Source organism: Paramormyrops kingsleyae, chromosome 14, assembly GCF_048594095.1.
Source record: "Paramormyrops kingsleyae isolate MSU_618 chromosome 14, PKINGS_0.4, whole genome shotgun sequence".
NCBI classification, from domain to species: Eukaryota; Metazoa; Chordata; class Actinopteri; order Osteoglossiformes; family Mormyridae; genus Paramormyrops; species Paramormyrops kingsleyae.
This window is the reverse complement of record NC_132810.1, coordinates 27,884,498-27,901,401: the sequence shown is the minus strand read 5'-3', so window position 1 is coordinate 27,901,401 and position 16,904 is coordinate 27,884,498. Positions and strand designations below refer to the sequence as shown.

The 16,904-nt window shown below is 41.2% G+C and overlaps 1 protein-coding gene across 4 annotated transcripts in view; it reads left to right on the top strand.

Moving 5' to 3' along the window:
• Positions 1 to 15,244, top strand: part of aqr (aquarius intron-binding spliceosomal factor) — a 72,884-nt gene extending 57,640 nt beyond the window's left edge. For 2 of the 4 annotated variants that reach the window (XM_072698935.1, XM_072698934.1), the window contains exons 28-36: positions 3,717 to 3,854; positions 3,987 to 4,058; positions 4,506 to 4,693; positions 4,779 to 4,950; positions 9,373 to 9,543; positions 9,872 to 9,957; positions 11,394 to 11,568; positions 11,655 to 11,765; positions 14,794 to 15,244. In XM_072698935.1, coding sequence (XP_072555036.1) covers positions 3,717 to 3,854; positions 3,987 to 4,058; positions 4,506 to 4,693; positions 4,779 to 4,950; positions 9,373 to 9,543; positions 9,872 to 9,957; positions 11,394 to 11,568; positions 11,655 to 11,765; positions 14,794 to 15,012 — 1,332 coding nt within the window. In that variant the 3' untranslated portion in view covers positions 15,013 to 15,244. The remainder of the gene's footprint in view (positions 1 to 3,716; positions 3,855 to 3,986; positions 4,059 to 4,505; positions 4,694 to 4,778; positions 4,951 to 9,372; positions 9,544 to 9,871; positions 9,958 to 11,393; positions 11,569 to 11,654; positions 11,766 to 14,793) is intronic. The other 2 variants (XM_072698937.1, XM_072698936.1) reach the window with 2 other exon arrangements.
• Positions 15,245 to 16,904: the final 1,660 nt, after the last annotated feature.

The window sequence follows — 16,904 nt, the reverse complement described above, 5'->3', positions numbered from 1 at the left end:
TTGTTCATAATCCTAATATCACTGTATAACAATTTGCTTTCCTCAGCAGCTACATTAGGTGCTCTCTAACAAACACCGACAATTGGGCTATTTGAGTTTTTAGCATCTCATTTTACCCATATAGCTTCCGTAGTTTTACTTATATCAGTAAGCTCCCTTGCCTGCAAGTTTTCCTTTACAAATACTGCAACACCACCTCCCTTCTTACCTATACGGTCTTTACGGAACAACGTGTAACCATCCATATTATATTCTTGTCCCTCCTTTTCTCAACCACGTTTCAGTTATTCCTATAATATCATGAGTCCAATGAGAAAAGCCTCTAAATCATGAATTTTATTCCTAATACTCCTGGCGTTTAAATACAGACAACAAAGGGTAGGCCTATTACGGTGCCCACTTATATGATTTTTTGGGGCTTTCCGTTTCCCCCCCATTTACATACTTAACTAACCTCCCTGCCCCCCCAGTCCCTAGTTTAAACATTCCTCAACTACTCTACAAATACGCCTTCCCAGTACACTGGTTCCCCTCCGTTTCAGATGCAACCCATCCGGCTTGAACAGGTCCCACCTGTTCCAGAAGGTCCTCCAGTGCCCCATAAACCTAAACCCCTCTTTCCTACACCATCCTTTTAGCCACGCATTTAATCTCCTTATCTCAGCTAACTTAGCCTGACTTGCGCGTGGCACGGGGAGTATTTCAGAAAATACCACCATGGATGTTCTGCTTCTAAGCTTATTGGCGACTGGATCCACCCCAGCCGGGGCCAAAAGCTTATCCACACGATCTGGAAGGTCTCCTACCTGGGCACCAGGCAGGCAAGACACCGTACAGGACCCTCTATCACACATGCACACATAACTGTCTACTCCCCTAATAATTGAATCCCCCACTACCACTACCTCCCTCTTCCTGGGGGGAGGGGGCTCCTCAGTGCCCAAGGGCCCACCTGCCTCCCCAGTCCCTTCCGGCTCTAAAGCTGGAAGCACCTGAAACCTGTTAGACACAGACACCTCAGGTGATGCCGCCTCTGTAACGCGTGTATGCCTTTTCCTGTGTCTACGACCTACGGTCACCCAGCTCTCTCGACCTCTCTGCTCTTCATTCTCCCTCCTCCCCGCTAGTGGCATTCAAATTGTACAGGTTGGTGAGTGTGGAAGCAGTAGGGATTAGATGGGTGGAGCAGGTGATGGGGTTGTCCGGGGAATACCATACTGTCATTTCTAACACCACCCCGTTTTAGTTTATATGTGTCTGCTGACATGGATTGCAGCATATTGGAGTCCAAATTGCTTGTCCAAATTGCAAGCAGCAATCCATTCTTCCTTTTATTATTTAGTGGTCATAAGTAAAGTACGGTTTCATCACTGTCTGAATTGAGTAGTCCTATTTAGTAGTCCTATTTTCTATCATTGTATAATGAACAAAAACACAACATTCAAGCATTTTGAATATTTTATTGGGAAAAATGTATAAATAGAAATCCAGCTTCTAAAAGGGCAGGCTGTCTTGATCAGATACCTCTAAATACAAGGTTAATCTTGGAAACTAATTCCCACATATTGGATCTGTCGTGACAACCATTTGCCAGTAGCAGCCCTACTCAAACCCTTACAATTGATCAGGTTGTTTATTGTGGCCTGTGGAATGTTGTCACACTGTTCAACTTCTTTAAGTTGCCTAATACTGGTGCAAACTGGAACATTCTTTCCTATGCGCAGATCCGAACGCTCCAAAAAAGGGTGACTTGGCTGGTAAATATGCAGTCGTGGTCTGTCATCGTAAAACCAGTTCTATGTACTGCCAAAAGCAGGCGTCCTCTGGTAGAGAAATACACTCGTGACACATTCATGGCAACATCTCTAGTGGACATCCTTGCATCCAGCATGCCAATGGCCAGGCATGTAACGATGAATCGCGAATCGGTTAAAAATCAATCTAAATGTATGACTATTTAAACTGGCTGATGTGGAAAATGAATCGCTACCTTAGGAGTCACTGTGTGTTCATGTCGATGTTGTACATTAGTTTATGGTTTTGACCGAAAGGGAGATGCCGAGCGAATGTGAAATTGGAGACACACCCCCCCATGTGTGGCGGTGGTGTGGGAGCATTTTAGCTTTCCGGTAATCACAAACGAAAACGGCCAGAAAAGCACAGACAAGACAAAAACTGTGTGCAAACATTGTAAAAGACTGATAACATACACAAATAACACAACGAACATGCTTACATGCAAGTCTTAGTTTATTTGATAAGGCTTTATATTAAGTGCACCTTCATAATGCATTCATTACACATTTATAGAACATTCAGTGCACCTTCATTATGCATTCATAGAGCATTCATAATCAGCATGCAAGTACACTTTAACATCCTCTGTGTGTGTGTGTGTGTGTCTATATATATATATATATATAATAATTTTTTTTTTTTTATTGATTTGGGTTTTTTTCCCAATTTTATTTTTCAGTATTTTATTCAATTTCAGTTGCACTGTTAAGAAGAGGACATGTTTTGCACAGTTTAGAAAGAAAGAAATATTTTTTAATTTGTCTGCAGCTCATTCTTTTAAAAAATCGTGAGAAAATCGTATCGTGAACTCAATTGTGAATCGTATCGAATCATGAGTTGAATGTATCATTACATCCCTACTAATGGCACAGTCTCACTAAACTTGAAGCACCTGCAGCATTGTTTCTCATTGAAATCTGCTCATTTTTGAGAGCCCCTTTATTGATCCCAAAATAAGGATCATTTCAGTAATGATCAGGCTGCTCTATCAACTTAATATGCCACACCTATACAACTGATGAATTATCAATACATAAAAAATTACCAAAAAGAAAATCTTTATTTGGCAAAATTTGAAAGACATGCACTGTTTGTCTACAAAAAATCCTAGATTTCTTTTCCAAATTGCTTCAAAATGGGAGCAAAACCAGAAGTGCTGCATTTATATTTGTTCAGTATAGTTATAAGAACATAAGAACTATACAAAGGAGAGGAGGCCATTCGGCCCATCGAGCTCGCTTGGGGAGAACTTAACTAATAGCTCAGAGTTGTTAATATCTTATCTAGCTCTGATTTAAAGGACCCCAAGGATTCAGCTTGCACTACGTTATCAGGAAGACTATTCCATACTCTGAATACACGCTGTGTAAAGAAGTGCTTCCTTAAATCCAGTTTGAAATGTTCTCCCGCTAATTCCCACCTATGGCCACGAGTTTTTGTGGCACTATGAAAGCTGTAGTCCATCTTTCGCCATAATTGATTGCTTCTTATTACCCAACCAAGGCTCGTTTTGGCTTGGCAATATAAGGGGAAACCAAACGTGGATAAGATTTACCAAAAAATTATTTATTAAAGTCCATGACAATGATAATTGACGCGTGCTGAAAGCTGGAGAGAGGGAACGTCAAACCCCGGCCAGGTAGTTCCTTATATGCACAGATGAATTAATTAGATGACCAACATCACCTGCGTCAATGCTCCACCCTGCAACATAAAACGTGAAAGGAAACAACCCAACAGGAGGCAATGATGGGCAAGCCCATAACTTTCACCATGACACTGCTGATAATACAACTGTTTATTTCATTAATCAAATAGAAAGTGCATGTTTAAACATGAGCACAGACAAATTTGCTGCATATACTTCAAATCAGTACTTATTCATTTGTGATTGTAATAATTACTGGTGTTTTGTCCAGGAGTTCCGGGCCTTTGAGCTGCTCCGCAGTGGCCTGGACCGATCGAAGTACCTTCTGGTGAAAGAAGCCAAGATCATTGCTATGACCTGTACTCACGCCGCCCTCAAACGCCATGATCTGGTGGAGCTGGGGTTTAAGGTGGGGGCCCCATTTATAAGAACTGGCTCTGTGCCATCCTAAACTGACAGCCACATTCTGACAGTCTGCCTTTGATGGGCACAAGATGGCAACATGATCATGTACTCATTTTATGTTTCATTTGAATTGTAGTATGACAACATCTTGATGGAAGAAGCTGCTCAGATCCTTGAAATTGAAACCTTCATTCCTCTTTTGCTGCAGGTAAGTCACACATCAGCTTTCACTGCAGCTTCCTGTAACCTTGAGTGCTGAATGATGTTTTATTGTTACCCCGTCACCACTATAAAATGCTGGAAGGGCAGGAAGGGCCACTTTTCAATGATAGATTAGATTTAGTCACTGCAGATGGAAATGGCTGCATAATGTTTGCATGTTAATTAATTTTTAGTACAGACATAACACAGGAGTGTTACAAAACACTGTTAAATTAATGTTACAGTACAATAAGAGAAATTGAACCTAACTGTAGTTGCATAAATCTTGCGATTTAACATTGATTCAAGCTGTGTACTTAATTCATTCGACCAACAAAACTCAAAACAACCTAGTACACGAGCATAGCTTCCAAAGTTACCTCTTCTAGCTTTAATTCTGACTAGCTGGTCAGCTGCAGAATCTCATTCTTTTCAAAATATTTTCCCTCATTAGAACCCGGAAGATGGTTTCAGCAGGCTGAAACGTTGGATCATGATTGGGGATCATCACCAGCTTCCCCCAGTAATTAAGAACATGGCCTTTCAGAAGTATTCCAACATGGAGCAGTCACTGTTTACCCGCTTTGTGCGTCTCGGTGTCCCCACAGTGGACCTGGATGCACAGGGCAGGGCTCGAGCTAGGTGAGAAGAAATTTTGTGCTGCTGTTTTTATTTATTCAGTTATCCTTTTTGCTGTGTATTTATATAGCACATTTAACTTCCCCAGTCTATGTAACCTGTACAACTGGCGTTACAAGAAACTGGGAAACCTGCCCCATGTTCAGCTTCAGCCTGAGTTTTGTTCTCCGAATCCGGGCCTGACCTTCGATTTCCAGCTCATTGATGTGGAGGACTTCAATGGTGTGGGTGAAACGGAACCGAATCCCTACTTCTACCAAGTAAGATGCTCAGCTCTGGGTTAATACAAAGTCTGAGTCACACTATGAGTGTGAAAGAGCCTGTATCTGAAAGCTGATATAAGCTGCTTACTGTAATTTCCAAACCTTTTGTAATTGATATAGCACATTCAGAATCCGGTTTGTCAAGTGCGTCTCCACATACAGGGAATTTCTCTGGTTTTCAGTGGCTCTCATACATACAGCTGATACATATGCGGTTAAGACTATCTTTTTATAAACTGCCGAAAAGTAAATAAGTATCAGACATGGATTGGTCACGTATGGCTGTCATCTGGATCGGTGCTGATCGTTACAGTTTTTCAGACAGGATGGTGAGATGCTGTCTGGGCTTGGTCCTTTCCTGGTCTTTTGTCTTTGGAAGAGCTGCTGCACATCCACTTCACAAATCTTCAGTGCAGGTTGGGAGGGAAGCAGGGTGGGCAACAGGCAGTTGTCAATTGTGTATTGGATGAAATAGAGTGGTTTAAGGGTGTGAACCTCAGCTTATTAAACCTGCAGCACAACATTCAAGTAGTCAGCCAGTTAGTGGTTCTCTGCAGTGTTTCTCATGATGTCATAAGGCTGATTTATACTTCTGTGTCGAGTCTATGCCATGACCTACGCAAGTGGCTTATGCTGTTGTGAGCATTTATGGGCTACTTGTGTACAGGTATGTCTGTCTCTCAGCAATTACCACCAAAACACTGGGTGTTGCATAGTTTTGGAAGTTGTATTTGTCTTCCCACCCTGCAATACATGCAATTGTTGAGTCACGCAATTGGGGGGGGGGGGAAAACAAACATTAAACAAAGTATCCATTTGTTGCGTCCTGGTTATATTTGTGCTACTCCCAACTCCCTGTAGACAAATTTGTAATGTCAAGCTGCTACAAAGTCACTTTTTATGCATAGTGAGGGACAAAATAACACCTCATGAACCATTTGCTGTATTTTTTGACCCCACTTGATGGTGCTCTTGGTTTGTTTTGGGGCATGCTTTGTGCCCTTTTTTTTAACAGATAGCACCATCTAGTGTGGTCAAACAGCAAATGGTTCATGAAGCATCTTTTTGTCACTAGCATTTTCCTTTCTAAAATTAGTGTCTGTACTGCTTTTTTAGTTTTGTAAAGTACAAAAGCTTAATGGAGGTAAGTAAAACTGGTGCTGTCATCCTGATTTTGTAGATTTGTTGCTACAATGCCTAAGATGGGTTATTTAACGATAAGCGATATAAGTACACCTAGAATGTGCTTTCTTCACTCCCATAAAAACAAATGCTACCAAGTGGACCGATCACAGTTCTTGTGGTCTCTCAGTTCTTGCGGACCTGTAGTTGCATTTCTGGGGAGGTGCAGGTCAGGCTACGGCGTAAGCTATGGTGTAGAGTCCATGGCTGCACTGTACTTATGGCATCGATTCACTGCAGAAGTATAAATTGGCTATTACAGGCCTTTCCACACTTCACACTGAAGCAAAGTTGTTGGCCTCCCTTTTCCTTGCTTACCTGAACTAGGCTTTGTTCCCACTTCTGTAGGCCGCCTTCCGTTGCCTGCCGGAGCTGTCTGAGTTTTGTCATAAACGACGGTTTGTCATTATTGAATTTCAAGCTGGTTCTGGTGGGAAGACACAGATCCTTGCAGAAGTTGATATAAGATTTGGCTGTCAGTGAGCTCATCCAGGTCAGCAGCTGCTGCTTTAAAACACTCCAATCAGTGCAGTCAAATCACGCTTATAGCTTCAGCTTAGCTTATAGCTCCTTTCATTGAATATGTAGCAACTTTCATGTGTATGAATGAGCCATTGTCACCTGGCCACGTCCCCAACCCCCTTTTATGGCGCTGAAGGGGATGTATCTTGATTGCGTTTCACCGTTGCGCTGTTAATCAAATTACCATGCGAATGCGATTTGAATACGCGCTAATGCGGCTATTTAGAATGTGAATAGCAATCTTCAGGTGAGAGCGGCACTACACGCCCCCGATGCAGGTAAAACAAAGATGACATGGTTTACTTTTCTGCCGATTTAACCTAATTAAAAAAACTTTAATACTTCCGACAATGGACGTTTTGAAAAGAAGACAGATTACGGATTTAGCCAGCGTTTTTTTCATGATTCTACATTAAGATTTCAGCGAGATATAAACTGAAATAGACGCGAAAAGTACGCGATGTCGCCGACGACATACTCGACCCCAGAGAGTTAAAGGGATGAAAAATAAATAAAATTTTAGACGCTTCCATTAAAATTCATAGGAGCACTTTGGTTCTCGCCCCTCCTTGGATTGCCACCTTATCGTGGTGGAGGGGTTTGCGTGCCTCAGCCCCCAGGGTCACTGTGTTGTCGGGGGCAATAGCCCCTGGTAGGGTCTCCCAAGGCAAAAATGTCCCAGGGGAGGGGTCAGACAAAGAGCAAACCAAAAGAACCTTATGATAAGGTATTCAAGCGAAGTCCCATTTCCCACGCCCGGACTAGGGTCACTTGGGCCCCACCCTGGAGCCAAGCCTGGGTGAGGGGCCCATGGGGCCCAGCCGGGCATAGCCTGAAAGAGGCATGCGGGACTGTCCCCAGGTGGGCTCACCACCCGCAAGGGGAATGTCAGGGGTTTGGTGCTTTGTGGATCGGGTGGTGGCCAAGGGAGGCCCTGGCGGTCCGATCCCCGGCTGACAAAACTGACTTTCGTGACATGGAATGTCACCTCTCTGGTGGGGAAGGAGCCTGAGCCTGGACACTCTTTTCTTCTGGAGTTGCGGCGGGTGAGCGACGCCGGGCTGGGGTGGGGCTACTGGTGGGCCCCACAGCTCGGTGCATTAACAACGGAGTTTACCCCGGTGAACGAGAGGGCTGTCTTCCTGCGCCTTCAGGTCGGGGATAGGTCTCTGACTGTCATCTGCGCTTATGCGCCGAATGTTGGTTCAGAGTACCCGGCCTTCTTGGATTCCCTTAGTGGTATGCTGGTTGGCGTGCCATGAGGGGGGCCACCAGTAGCCCAACCCCAGCCCGGCGTCGCTCACCCGCCGCAACTCCAGAAGAAAAGAGCGTCCAGGCTCAGGCTCCTTCCCCACCAGAGAGGTGACATTCCATGTCACGAAAGCCAGTTTTGTCAGCCGGGGATCGGACGCGTCATTACCCATAGCTCATGACCATAGGTGAGGGTAGGGACGAAGATGGACCAATAGATCGAGAGCTTTGCTTTTCGGCTCAGTTCTTTCAGTTAACGCGTTGAATGAGACCGCGAATACAGGTGGCCGAAATGATGTTTCTCCGCAGAGTGTCTGGGCCCTCCCTTAGGGATAGGGTGAGAAGTTCGGATATCCGGGAGGACCTCAGAGTAGAACCGCTGCTGCTTCACGTCGAAAGGAGGCAGTTGAGGTGGTTTGGTCACCTGGTGCGGATGCCTCCTGGGCGGCTACCCAGAGAGGTTTTCCGTGCATGTCCTACAGGGAGGAGGCCCCAGGGCAAACCCAGGACTCGCTGGAGGGATTATATCTCTCGGCTGGCCTGGGAATGCCTCGGTGTCCTCCCTGAGGAGCTGGTAGAGGTAGCTGGGGAGAGGGAGGTCTGGGTATCTCTCCTGAAGCTGCTACCCCCGCAACCCTACCCCGGACAAGCGGCAGATGATGGATGGATGGATAGACTTTGGTTCTCGGACATATTATAAAAATCTGTCTTTTGTTATAACCCTTCAAATTTTCACACAGCAATTGTGAAGTACTCTTGGTTTACACCAAAGAAACTTCTTTGAAACCTTATTGTGATCTGACATTACGTTGTTAAAAAAAATATTTTCATATTACTTTTAAACCTCATGTTTCACATTTTTTATTTGCTTTGAGTATCCTACAGCACAAATATTAAGTATTACTGGATGAAATAGCTTTGTTGTAGTTGGCTACTTTTTCTCTGTAGCTTGTAGTGCAGCTAACTACTATATTGAAACAGTAGCTTGGCTGTAGCTTACTTTAATTTGTAAGTAGCATGTAGCTTGAAAGCTGCTGTTTAAAGTAGCTTCCCCAGCACTGGAAATCAATGTACATACAGTGGGATGTCTTGGAAAAGATCATCTTAGTGAATGCTTTCTGTGTAAAGGAGAACATATTCATATTTGTCACTAAGCACAGCACAGGTCTGTGTAACAGATGTTTTAAATGTAATTTTCATGTTTTTATTAAATTATTTACAATGAAGTAGGTAATACAGTTGTATTTATTACAGTATAATTCTGTATGACAACTATGAGAACCCATACACTCAAGGTAGTAAGGAGAAATTAAAAAAGAATTAAGGTGGGTAATTAATTGCACTGCTGTATTGTGGTCATGTGAAAGGTTAATAGAAAATTTACAAAAGTTTAAGGAAAGCAAATTTTTATGCTGGAAGTACCTTTTACATACTGTTGTTGCTCTTTGTTCTCCTGGGATTCAGAATCTAGCTGAGGCAGAGTATGCTGTGGCCCTCTTCATGTACATGCGCCTCCTGGGGTATCCCGCAGAGAAGATCAGCATACTGACCACCTACAATGGGCAGAAGCACCTCATCAGGGATGTGGTGAACCAGCGCTGTGCCAGCAACCCCTTCTTTGGCCATCCCAGTAAAGTATGGAGGCAACCATTTTGTTACTAAATTATATTACAGGAATAGGATTAGAACTTGGTTAACTTGGATAATCTATACATTTAAACAGGGGCAGTGTAAGTGCATTGTGGGAAAATGTAGCATTAACACATTATGCATAAATTTATAACCATATCAGTTTCTAAGTGTACTGAGATACTTAATATTTTCTCTCGACATCAACCAAGACTCAACATGTGAAATATACAAAAATGCCCTTCCAAGCTCCTTATATCAAATGCCAGAACGCTGTGAAAATTATTTTTTGCTCTACAAGAATGGTGATGCGAAAATATATTTTTGTGTGTAGGTGACAACAGTTGACAGATTTCAGGGTCAGCAAAATGATTACATCATCCTCTCACTGGTTCGCACCAAAGCTGTGGGACACTTGAGGTAAGCAGACACCCCCATCTCAAAGGTTAAAGAAGTATAACAGAACAGAGTAGTAGAAATATTACAGGAATGTTACTGTTTTGTCGTCTGCAAACTTGACAATGGTGTTAGTGGTGAATGCAGGGACATAATCGTGGGTGAAAGGGGACGTTGTGTGCCAGTGTTCTGAGTTATAGTTTAGGACAGGTGATGGCCCAGTCTCACCACCTGAGTAGGCTCTGACAGGAAGCTCAGGATCTGTTTGCACAGTGGTGAGCTGAGGCCTAGCTGGGGGAGTTTGGAGGTGAGCTTGCTGGGATGATAGTATTGAAAGCAAAGGTGTAGTCCACGAATAGCATCCTCATGTATGTGTCCTGACTCTTCAGTACTGCAAGTACCGCAGTCTAAAGAAAATATTACAAGCCTACCTTGCACACTTTCCCTATGTCATCAGAAAATTGACAGGATTAAATTCTAACACAACTTAATGTTGCTGAATATCCAATGATACATTTCACTGACTGACTATTGGACTACTACAGATATAATTTGATGAACGAGGAGGCTAGCAGCCAAAAATCAGTATAAGCTTTACTGTAGAACATTCAGAAAATAATCAAATAATATTTGAATATTTAAATAATAATCACCCCACAGTTTTAGAATTACTGGCTTGTACAGTGTTCCTGAGAAATCGAAAAATTTGCGAGCTTGAAATGGTAATTTGAGAGTACAAGAAGGTAAATTGTGCACATTATAGGATTATGTGAGCTAGGATTAGTATTTTGTGAGATAAAACATCATTGCGTACACGTTTAATACATCTTCCGTACCAAAATGTATTTTTTTTTAAGAATCTGTCTATGCCCCCGTTCATGGTTCTGTCCATACCAGGGTTCCCCTAATTCCAGTCCTGAAGGGCCGGAATCCAACACAGTTTGTAGATTTCCCTGCTCAAACATCTTAATCAGCTAATTATAAGGTTTAGTAGGTGTTTGAAGAAAGATATTTTTAAATTGTGTTGGATTCTGGCCCTCCAGGACTGCAGTTTGGGAACCCTGGTCTATACCATCTGTTACAGTTGTTACTGTTTTGTCACAAATAACCTTGATCATAATGCAAGTGAGAAATAAATACAATATAAATATTTAAACATTTAAAAATGAATTATATAAATGACGTTTTAAGATCTGAACATTAAGACTTGCAGTAAATGAACAGGTAGTTTTAGAATTACACAACTAGGACTAAGAGCATTCAGGTAGAAGTACATTTATTGACTTTCACATTTCAAGTTTATCCAACCAACTCTTCTAGAAATTGGCAGGTTGGTGAGTGTGAGATGAGTATAGATTAGATGGGTGGAGCAGGTGATGGGGCTGTCCTTGTAGTACAATGTTGTTGTTTAGAGAGCCCCTAAATGTCTCAAACTCTATATCTCTTGTGTATTTCCCCAGAGATGTTCGGCGCTTGATAGTGGCCATGTCCAGAGCTAGACTTGGCCTTTACATCTTTGCACGAGTGTCCCTGTTCCACAACTGCTTTGAACTGACTCCTGTCTTCAGCCAGCTAACTGCCCGCCCTCTGCAACTTCACATCTGGCCCCAGGAGTACTACACTGAAGTAGTTCAGGTATGAGACCAACTCTAAACACCCAAGTAAAGCTGACACATCATACCACTTTTATTTGCTTTGGTAAATTTCATTATTCTCCACAGAACAGGACTCGCTCCCCATACTCTGATCAGGTCATCAAGAATATGCCAGAGATGGCGAGTCTGGTGTACAACATGTACATGAGCATGATTCAGAAAACACAAACTAGACAGGTAAGTCAGGTGGGTTTTGTGCTACCATCTATAGAAAGGTAAACACTGACAAGAAATAGCACCCCCACCTCCAGCCCGCGTTGCATAATACAGAGAAAGTTATGAAGGGAGGGATTCACAATAGGTTAAAAAGTGCAAAACACAAGATAGGGCAGGATAAAGGAAGGCGGACTCCAGTCTACATGCATAGAGCTTGAATGTTTATAACCAGTGGTAATAAATACATAGGGATTTCAGTTCTCCCATCAGATGCGCAAGTCAAAAAAGCTCTTAAAAAAAGTTATGTGCATTTGAGTCACACACTTTCTCTTTATATCAGCGCGGTCATGCCCACTGCACTTAACCCAAAAAAGAAGGTGCAGCCATTCAAGGGTTACACCCTCAATGATTTTGCCAGAAAACAAAATAATATATACATTTCATATTGTTACAGCTTTCTGAACACTGCAATATTGTGTTTGGCCATATGGAGCATGACTTAATATAGCCCTCCAGAGCTAATAGTGAAAAATGCAATTATGTCAATGTCAATTTTCCCTGGGATAGTTGATCAGTTTTGTTATGTAACAAACAAAAGTATTTCAACAAATCCAGGGCAGAGTTACACAGATGCGGGGGGGAAAAATGACAAAACTAATGAAAAATTGAGCAAAAATCATACTTTATTGCATGTAACCCACAATAAAGTTACTTTATATAAAATAAATCAAATCAGAGAGACAAATATTTTAATATACCTAAAATGTTAATTTCAGTTGCTCTTTACAAAAGACAAATACTGTGTTTCATTGTAACATTCGTCTTCAAAAGATTAAGGTTAGTGAGAGTGCCCATATTTTAATATTTTTGTAGTGGTTGAACTTAATATTCTGTAAATCACAAGTTTAATTTCCAACAAATACAATAGTATTATAAACACACATGTACAGTTGTGTTCAGAATAATATCAGTGTGTCTAAAAAAGTGAATAAAGCTGAAAATCCTTATAATAGTTTTTATTTCCATACATGCAAATGCATCGGGAACACTAAAAAGTCTATTCCAAATCAAAACAAGAAGAGAAATTCATCACATTTGTGTTATTCCTTTACCAAAAATGAAGGAAAGGGAATATTAGGCTGTTCAAAAAAATAGCAGTGTCCACATTCTTCTTTACAAACTCAAAGATTTACTGTATGAACTGAAAAATGTTTTAAGATTTTGCTTTCCTTTGAATCATTGAACTAATATTTAATTGTATAACCACTGTTTCTGAGAAATGCTGCACATCTGTGTTGTATGGAGTCGACCAGCTTTAGGCACCTGTGAACAGGTATTCCATCCCACGATGATTGGACTACATTTCTTGGTTTTGCCTCTGAAACAGCATTTTTGATGTCACCCCACAAGTTTTCTATTGGATTAAGGTCCGAGGATTGGGCTGGCCACTCCATAAAGTCAATCTTCTTGGTCTGGAACCAAGATGTTGCTTGTTTACTGGTGTGTTTGGGGTCGTTATCTTGTTGAAACACCCATTTCAAGGGCATTTCCTCTTCGGCATAAGGCAACATGAATTCTTCAAGTATTTTGAGGTATTCAAATTGATCCATGATTGCTGGTATGTGATAAATAGGCCCTCCACCGTAATATGAGAAACATCCCCATAACATGATGCTTGCACCACCATGCTTCACTGTCTTCACAGTGTACTGTGGCTTGAATTCAGTGTTTGGGGGTCATTTGACAAACTGTCTGCAGCCACTAGACCCAAAAAGAACAATCTTGCTTCCATCAGTCCACAAAATGTTGTGACGTTTTTCTTTAGGCCAGTGTTCTTTGGCAAATTGTAATCTCTTCCGCACGTGTCTTTTTTTTCAGCAATGGGACTTTGCAGATAGCTTGGCTTCATATAGGCATCATTTAATTGTAACAGTACTCACTTTAGTCCTTCTTTGATCTTCCTGGAGCTGATCATTGGCTGAGTCTTTGCCATCTTAGCTATTCTTCGATCCATTCGAATGGTAGTTTTTCGTTTTTTTCCACGTCTTTGGTGACATTTTGGTTGCCATTTTAAAGCATTCGCAGTCATTTTAGCTGAGCAGCCTATCATTTACTGCACTTCTTTATATGTTTTCCCCTCTCCAATCAACTTTTTAACCAAGGTACGCTGTTGTTCTGAACAATGTCTGGAATGCCCATTTTACTCAGAATTTCAGAGTGAAATGCACTATAACCAGCATGGACAACATTTGCTGCCTTCCTTCCTTAAATAAGGCCCATAATTGGCACCTACTTTTTCACAGAATGAATGACCTCACTAATTGAACTTCATACTGCTATTTTTTTTTAACACGCCCCTTTCAAGTAATGATTGTTACACATAATCAGCAGCATGCATGTCATGACTGTTGGGTCTGTTGGTTTTCCATTACTCTACTATACCTACTAGTAAATTATTTGCCATGTAGAAATATAATTTCTACCAAAAACGGTGATTGATCAGGTTAGTGATGTCGGACTGCTATTATTTTGAACACAACTGTACATATAATCGCAGGTACTGAACAGCCAAATCAATACACTTTAATTCTGACCATGTGATAAATCTAAAATAGTCTTCCTTCTGCCATACTGCCGAGTATTCGAGAAGGAAAATTTTAATCGATGCTTTTAAATCGAATAATCATCAAATGTGAATAATGTAATATAATCCACAGTGATTATATTAATTACATATACACAAAGAACACTAAAGACTTAAGGCATTTAGTCTTATTTGATTTCAATAGGGGTTTCTTGTTTAAATAGCTACAGTTGTGCATCTTTCGGGTCCAAGTTCTGATTCTGTTCTGGATGCTGCTTACTGGTGCAGTGCATCTCCATTTTCCTGCAGTCTAAGGGTATATCTCCCCCCCCCCCAATATGCAAGCTTAAAGTTAGGGTACAAAAATTAAAACGTAAAATTGGTAGGTTTTCCTGGTTTCTGTGCTTACTTTGTGTGTGTTAACAAATAAGTTTATGGGACACAACATGCACTGGCTGTCTTCAGCAGGTGGATGACAGTCTTTTAGCTGCACCTTTCCAACCACAGCCGATAGCTGATGCAAAGAGCAAGTTGGAGCAGGTGGTGCAAGAGCCCAGCACAGAGGAGGCTGCTGAAGAGGACCATATGGAGCAGGAAGAGGCAAAACAAGAACACCCCAAAATGCCTGAGCACCCAGGAAGAGACAGTGACAGTGAAGACAGCGGAACAGAAGATGATGCATAGCGAGATAGTGTACCCTAAAGCATCAGCACCATTCCCTAACGTTAAGACATAGAGAAATGCTTTTGCCTAGTCATGTATTTGAGTAAAATACTCTTTTCGTAGTTTTTTTTTTTTTGTTTTGCAAAACAACTTGGATAACTGGCATTTAAAAAAAAAAAAAAAAAAAAAAAAAAACTGTGTGTTTACCTTGATTAGCTGGAGAACTTTTTTCATAAAGTTTATTTTAAAGGTTTTTAGTGAGTACATGGAATATGTGTTTAGTAGTATACTGGCACACTGCATCCCCTCAGCCTTCTCGATTTATCTTCAAAGAATTCATTCAAAGCCTATGTCCCATACGCATCATTCTTAGGGATGTTTCTGTTACTACTTATACATACATCACAACACAGACATTACGCAAGTTCTGGTTATTAGTAGCAATTGCCTGTCTGCTCATTACTGTAGACCTGGTATTTAAAGTTATTAGCTCATAAATTCTATTCAATGCAAAGCATGGTACACACTAGGGCTACACGCTATCACATGATTCTTTGGCGCACGTGCAATAGACACAATAATCTGTATAAATTTTGCATATCCTTATGTTAACCAAGCTTGATAATCGTAGCACGCCACATGCTACTGTTTTGGTAAATCATGGAAGCGATTTATAAGCACTGAAGTGGCGGTGAAGAAAGGGACACCTCAGCAACCACTACATCTTTTAAAAGAGGCGATACCATGGTTAAACAAGGTAAAAAGGCATCAAGGTGTGGAGGTACTTCATGTAGTCAGACACGTTTCTTAAATATAAAGATACACTGAATTTATACAGATTACTAACTTTTGGACATTATAACCTCTCTGATGTTTTAGGCTTACTACTAATCTGCTTACTGAATTGTGGACATAAGTTAACGTCTATATAGTACCAAAATGCTGGCGTCCAGACAAATGTTTCAGCAATTACCTAAAGCCCTGGTGATTATTGAACATGCACCATCAAATCACAGTGTGATGTGATATGCCCTCCTACTACCCATTATGATAATGTTCTGCATTCAGCTGTATTCAACAAAGGAGATTTTCAGTTAGAAGTACTAGAAAAAACATTGTGCATTTGATTAGCTGACACTTCTGTCCAAAGCAAAGTGAAGACATTTTGGTCATAGAGCAAGGACATCCAGTGTCCTTGCAACAGGTGAAGAGAATACATAATTTCTCATAGACTTGCTGGGGATATGGACCACACAGTTCCTGAAACCTTATATGCAACTACTGGCACAAAATTATCCAGCTACCTTTGCTTTAGGAACTGAAAGATGCCCACCCGATTCCAGCTAAAATATCTAGAAATCTTCACTGTGCATCCAAAGGTGCTCAACATTAATTATGTATCTAAAGTAAGTCAGAGAGGGCTTTGGCAGACTTAGTGATTCTATATAGGATTAGCTGTTGAAACAATACTGGGCATGATTTTAAAGTACCAAAGTCAAACATTTAAAAGTCACCTAAAACAACACCAAAAACTCTTTAACATATTTAGTTCTTCCAGTTTTTCTTACTTGGAGGGGGGGGGGGCTTAATATCACTACATAGGAAGTGAAGTTTGCATGCAAAGATGTTGGTCTTGTTTAGTCTTGAAATTAATAATTAGCGCAAAGATATGGAGAAGTTACAAAGTATATCAAAAAGATGCTGCAAGGGCACATTTAGTTTCTTGAACATATACACTACACAATGTATTGGGACACCTGGCCATTACACCTACAAGATCTTTCATGACATTCCATTCTAAATCCATAGGCGTGATGAATGGGATTTTTTGCCTATTCATACAGAACAGCATTTGTGTGGTCAGGCACTGACGTTAGACATGAAGAGCTGGCTCACAGGCTCCATTTTAGTTC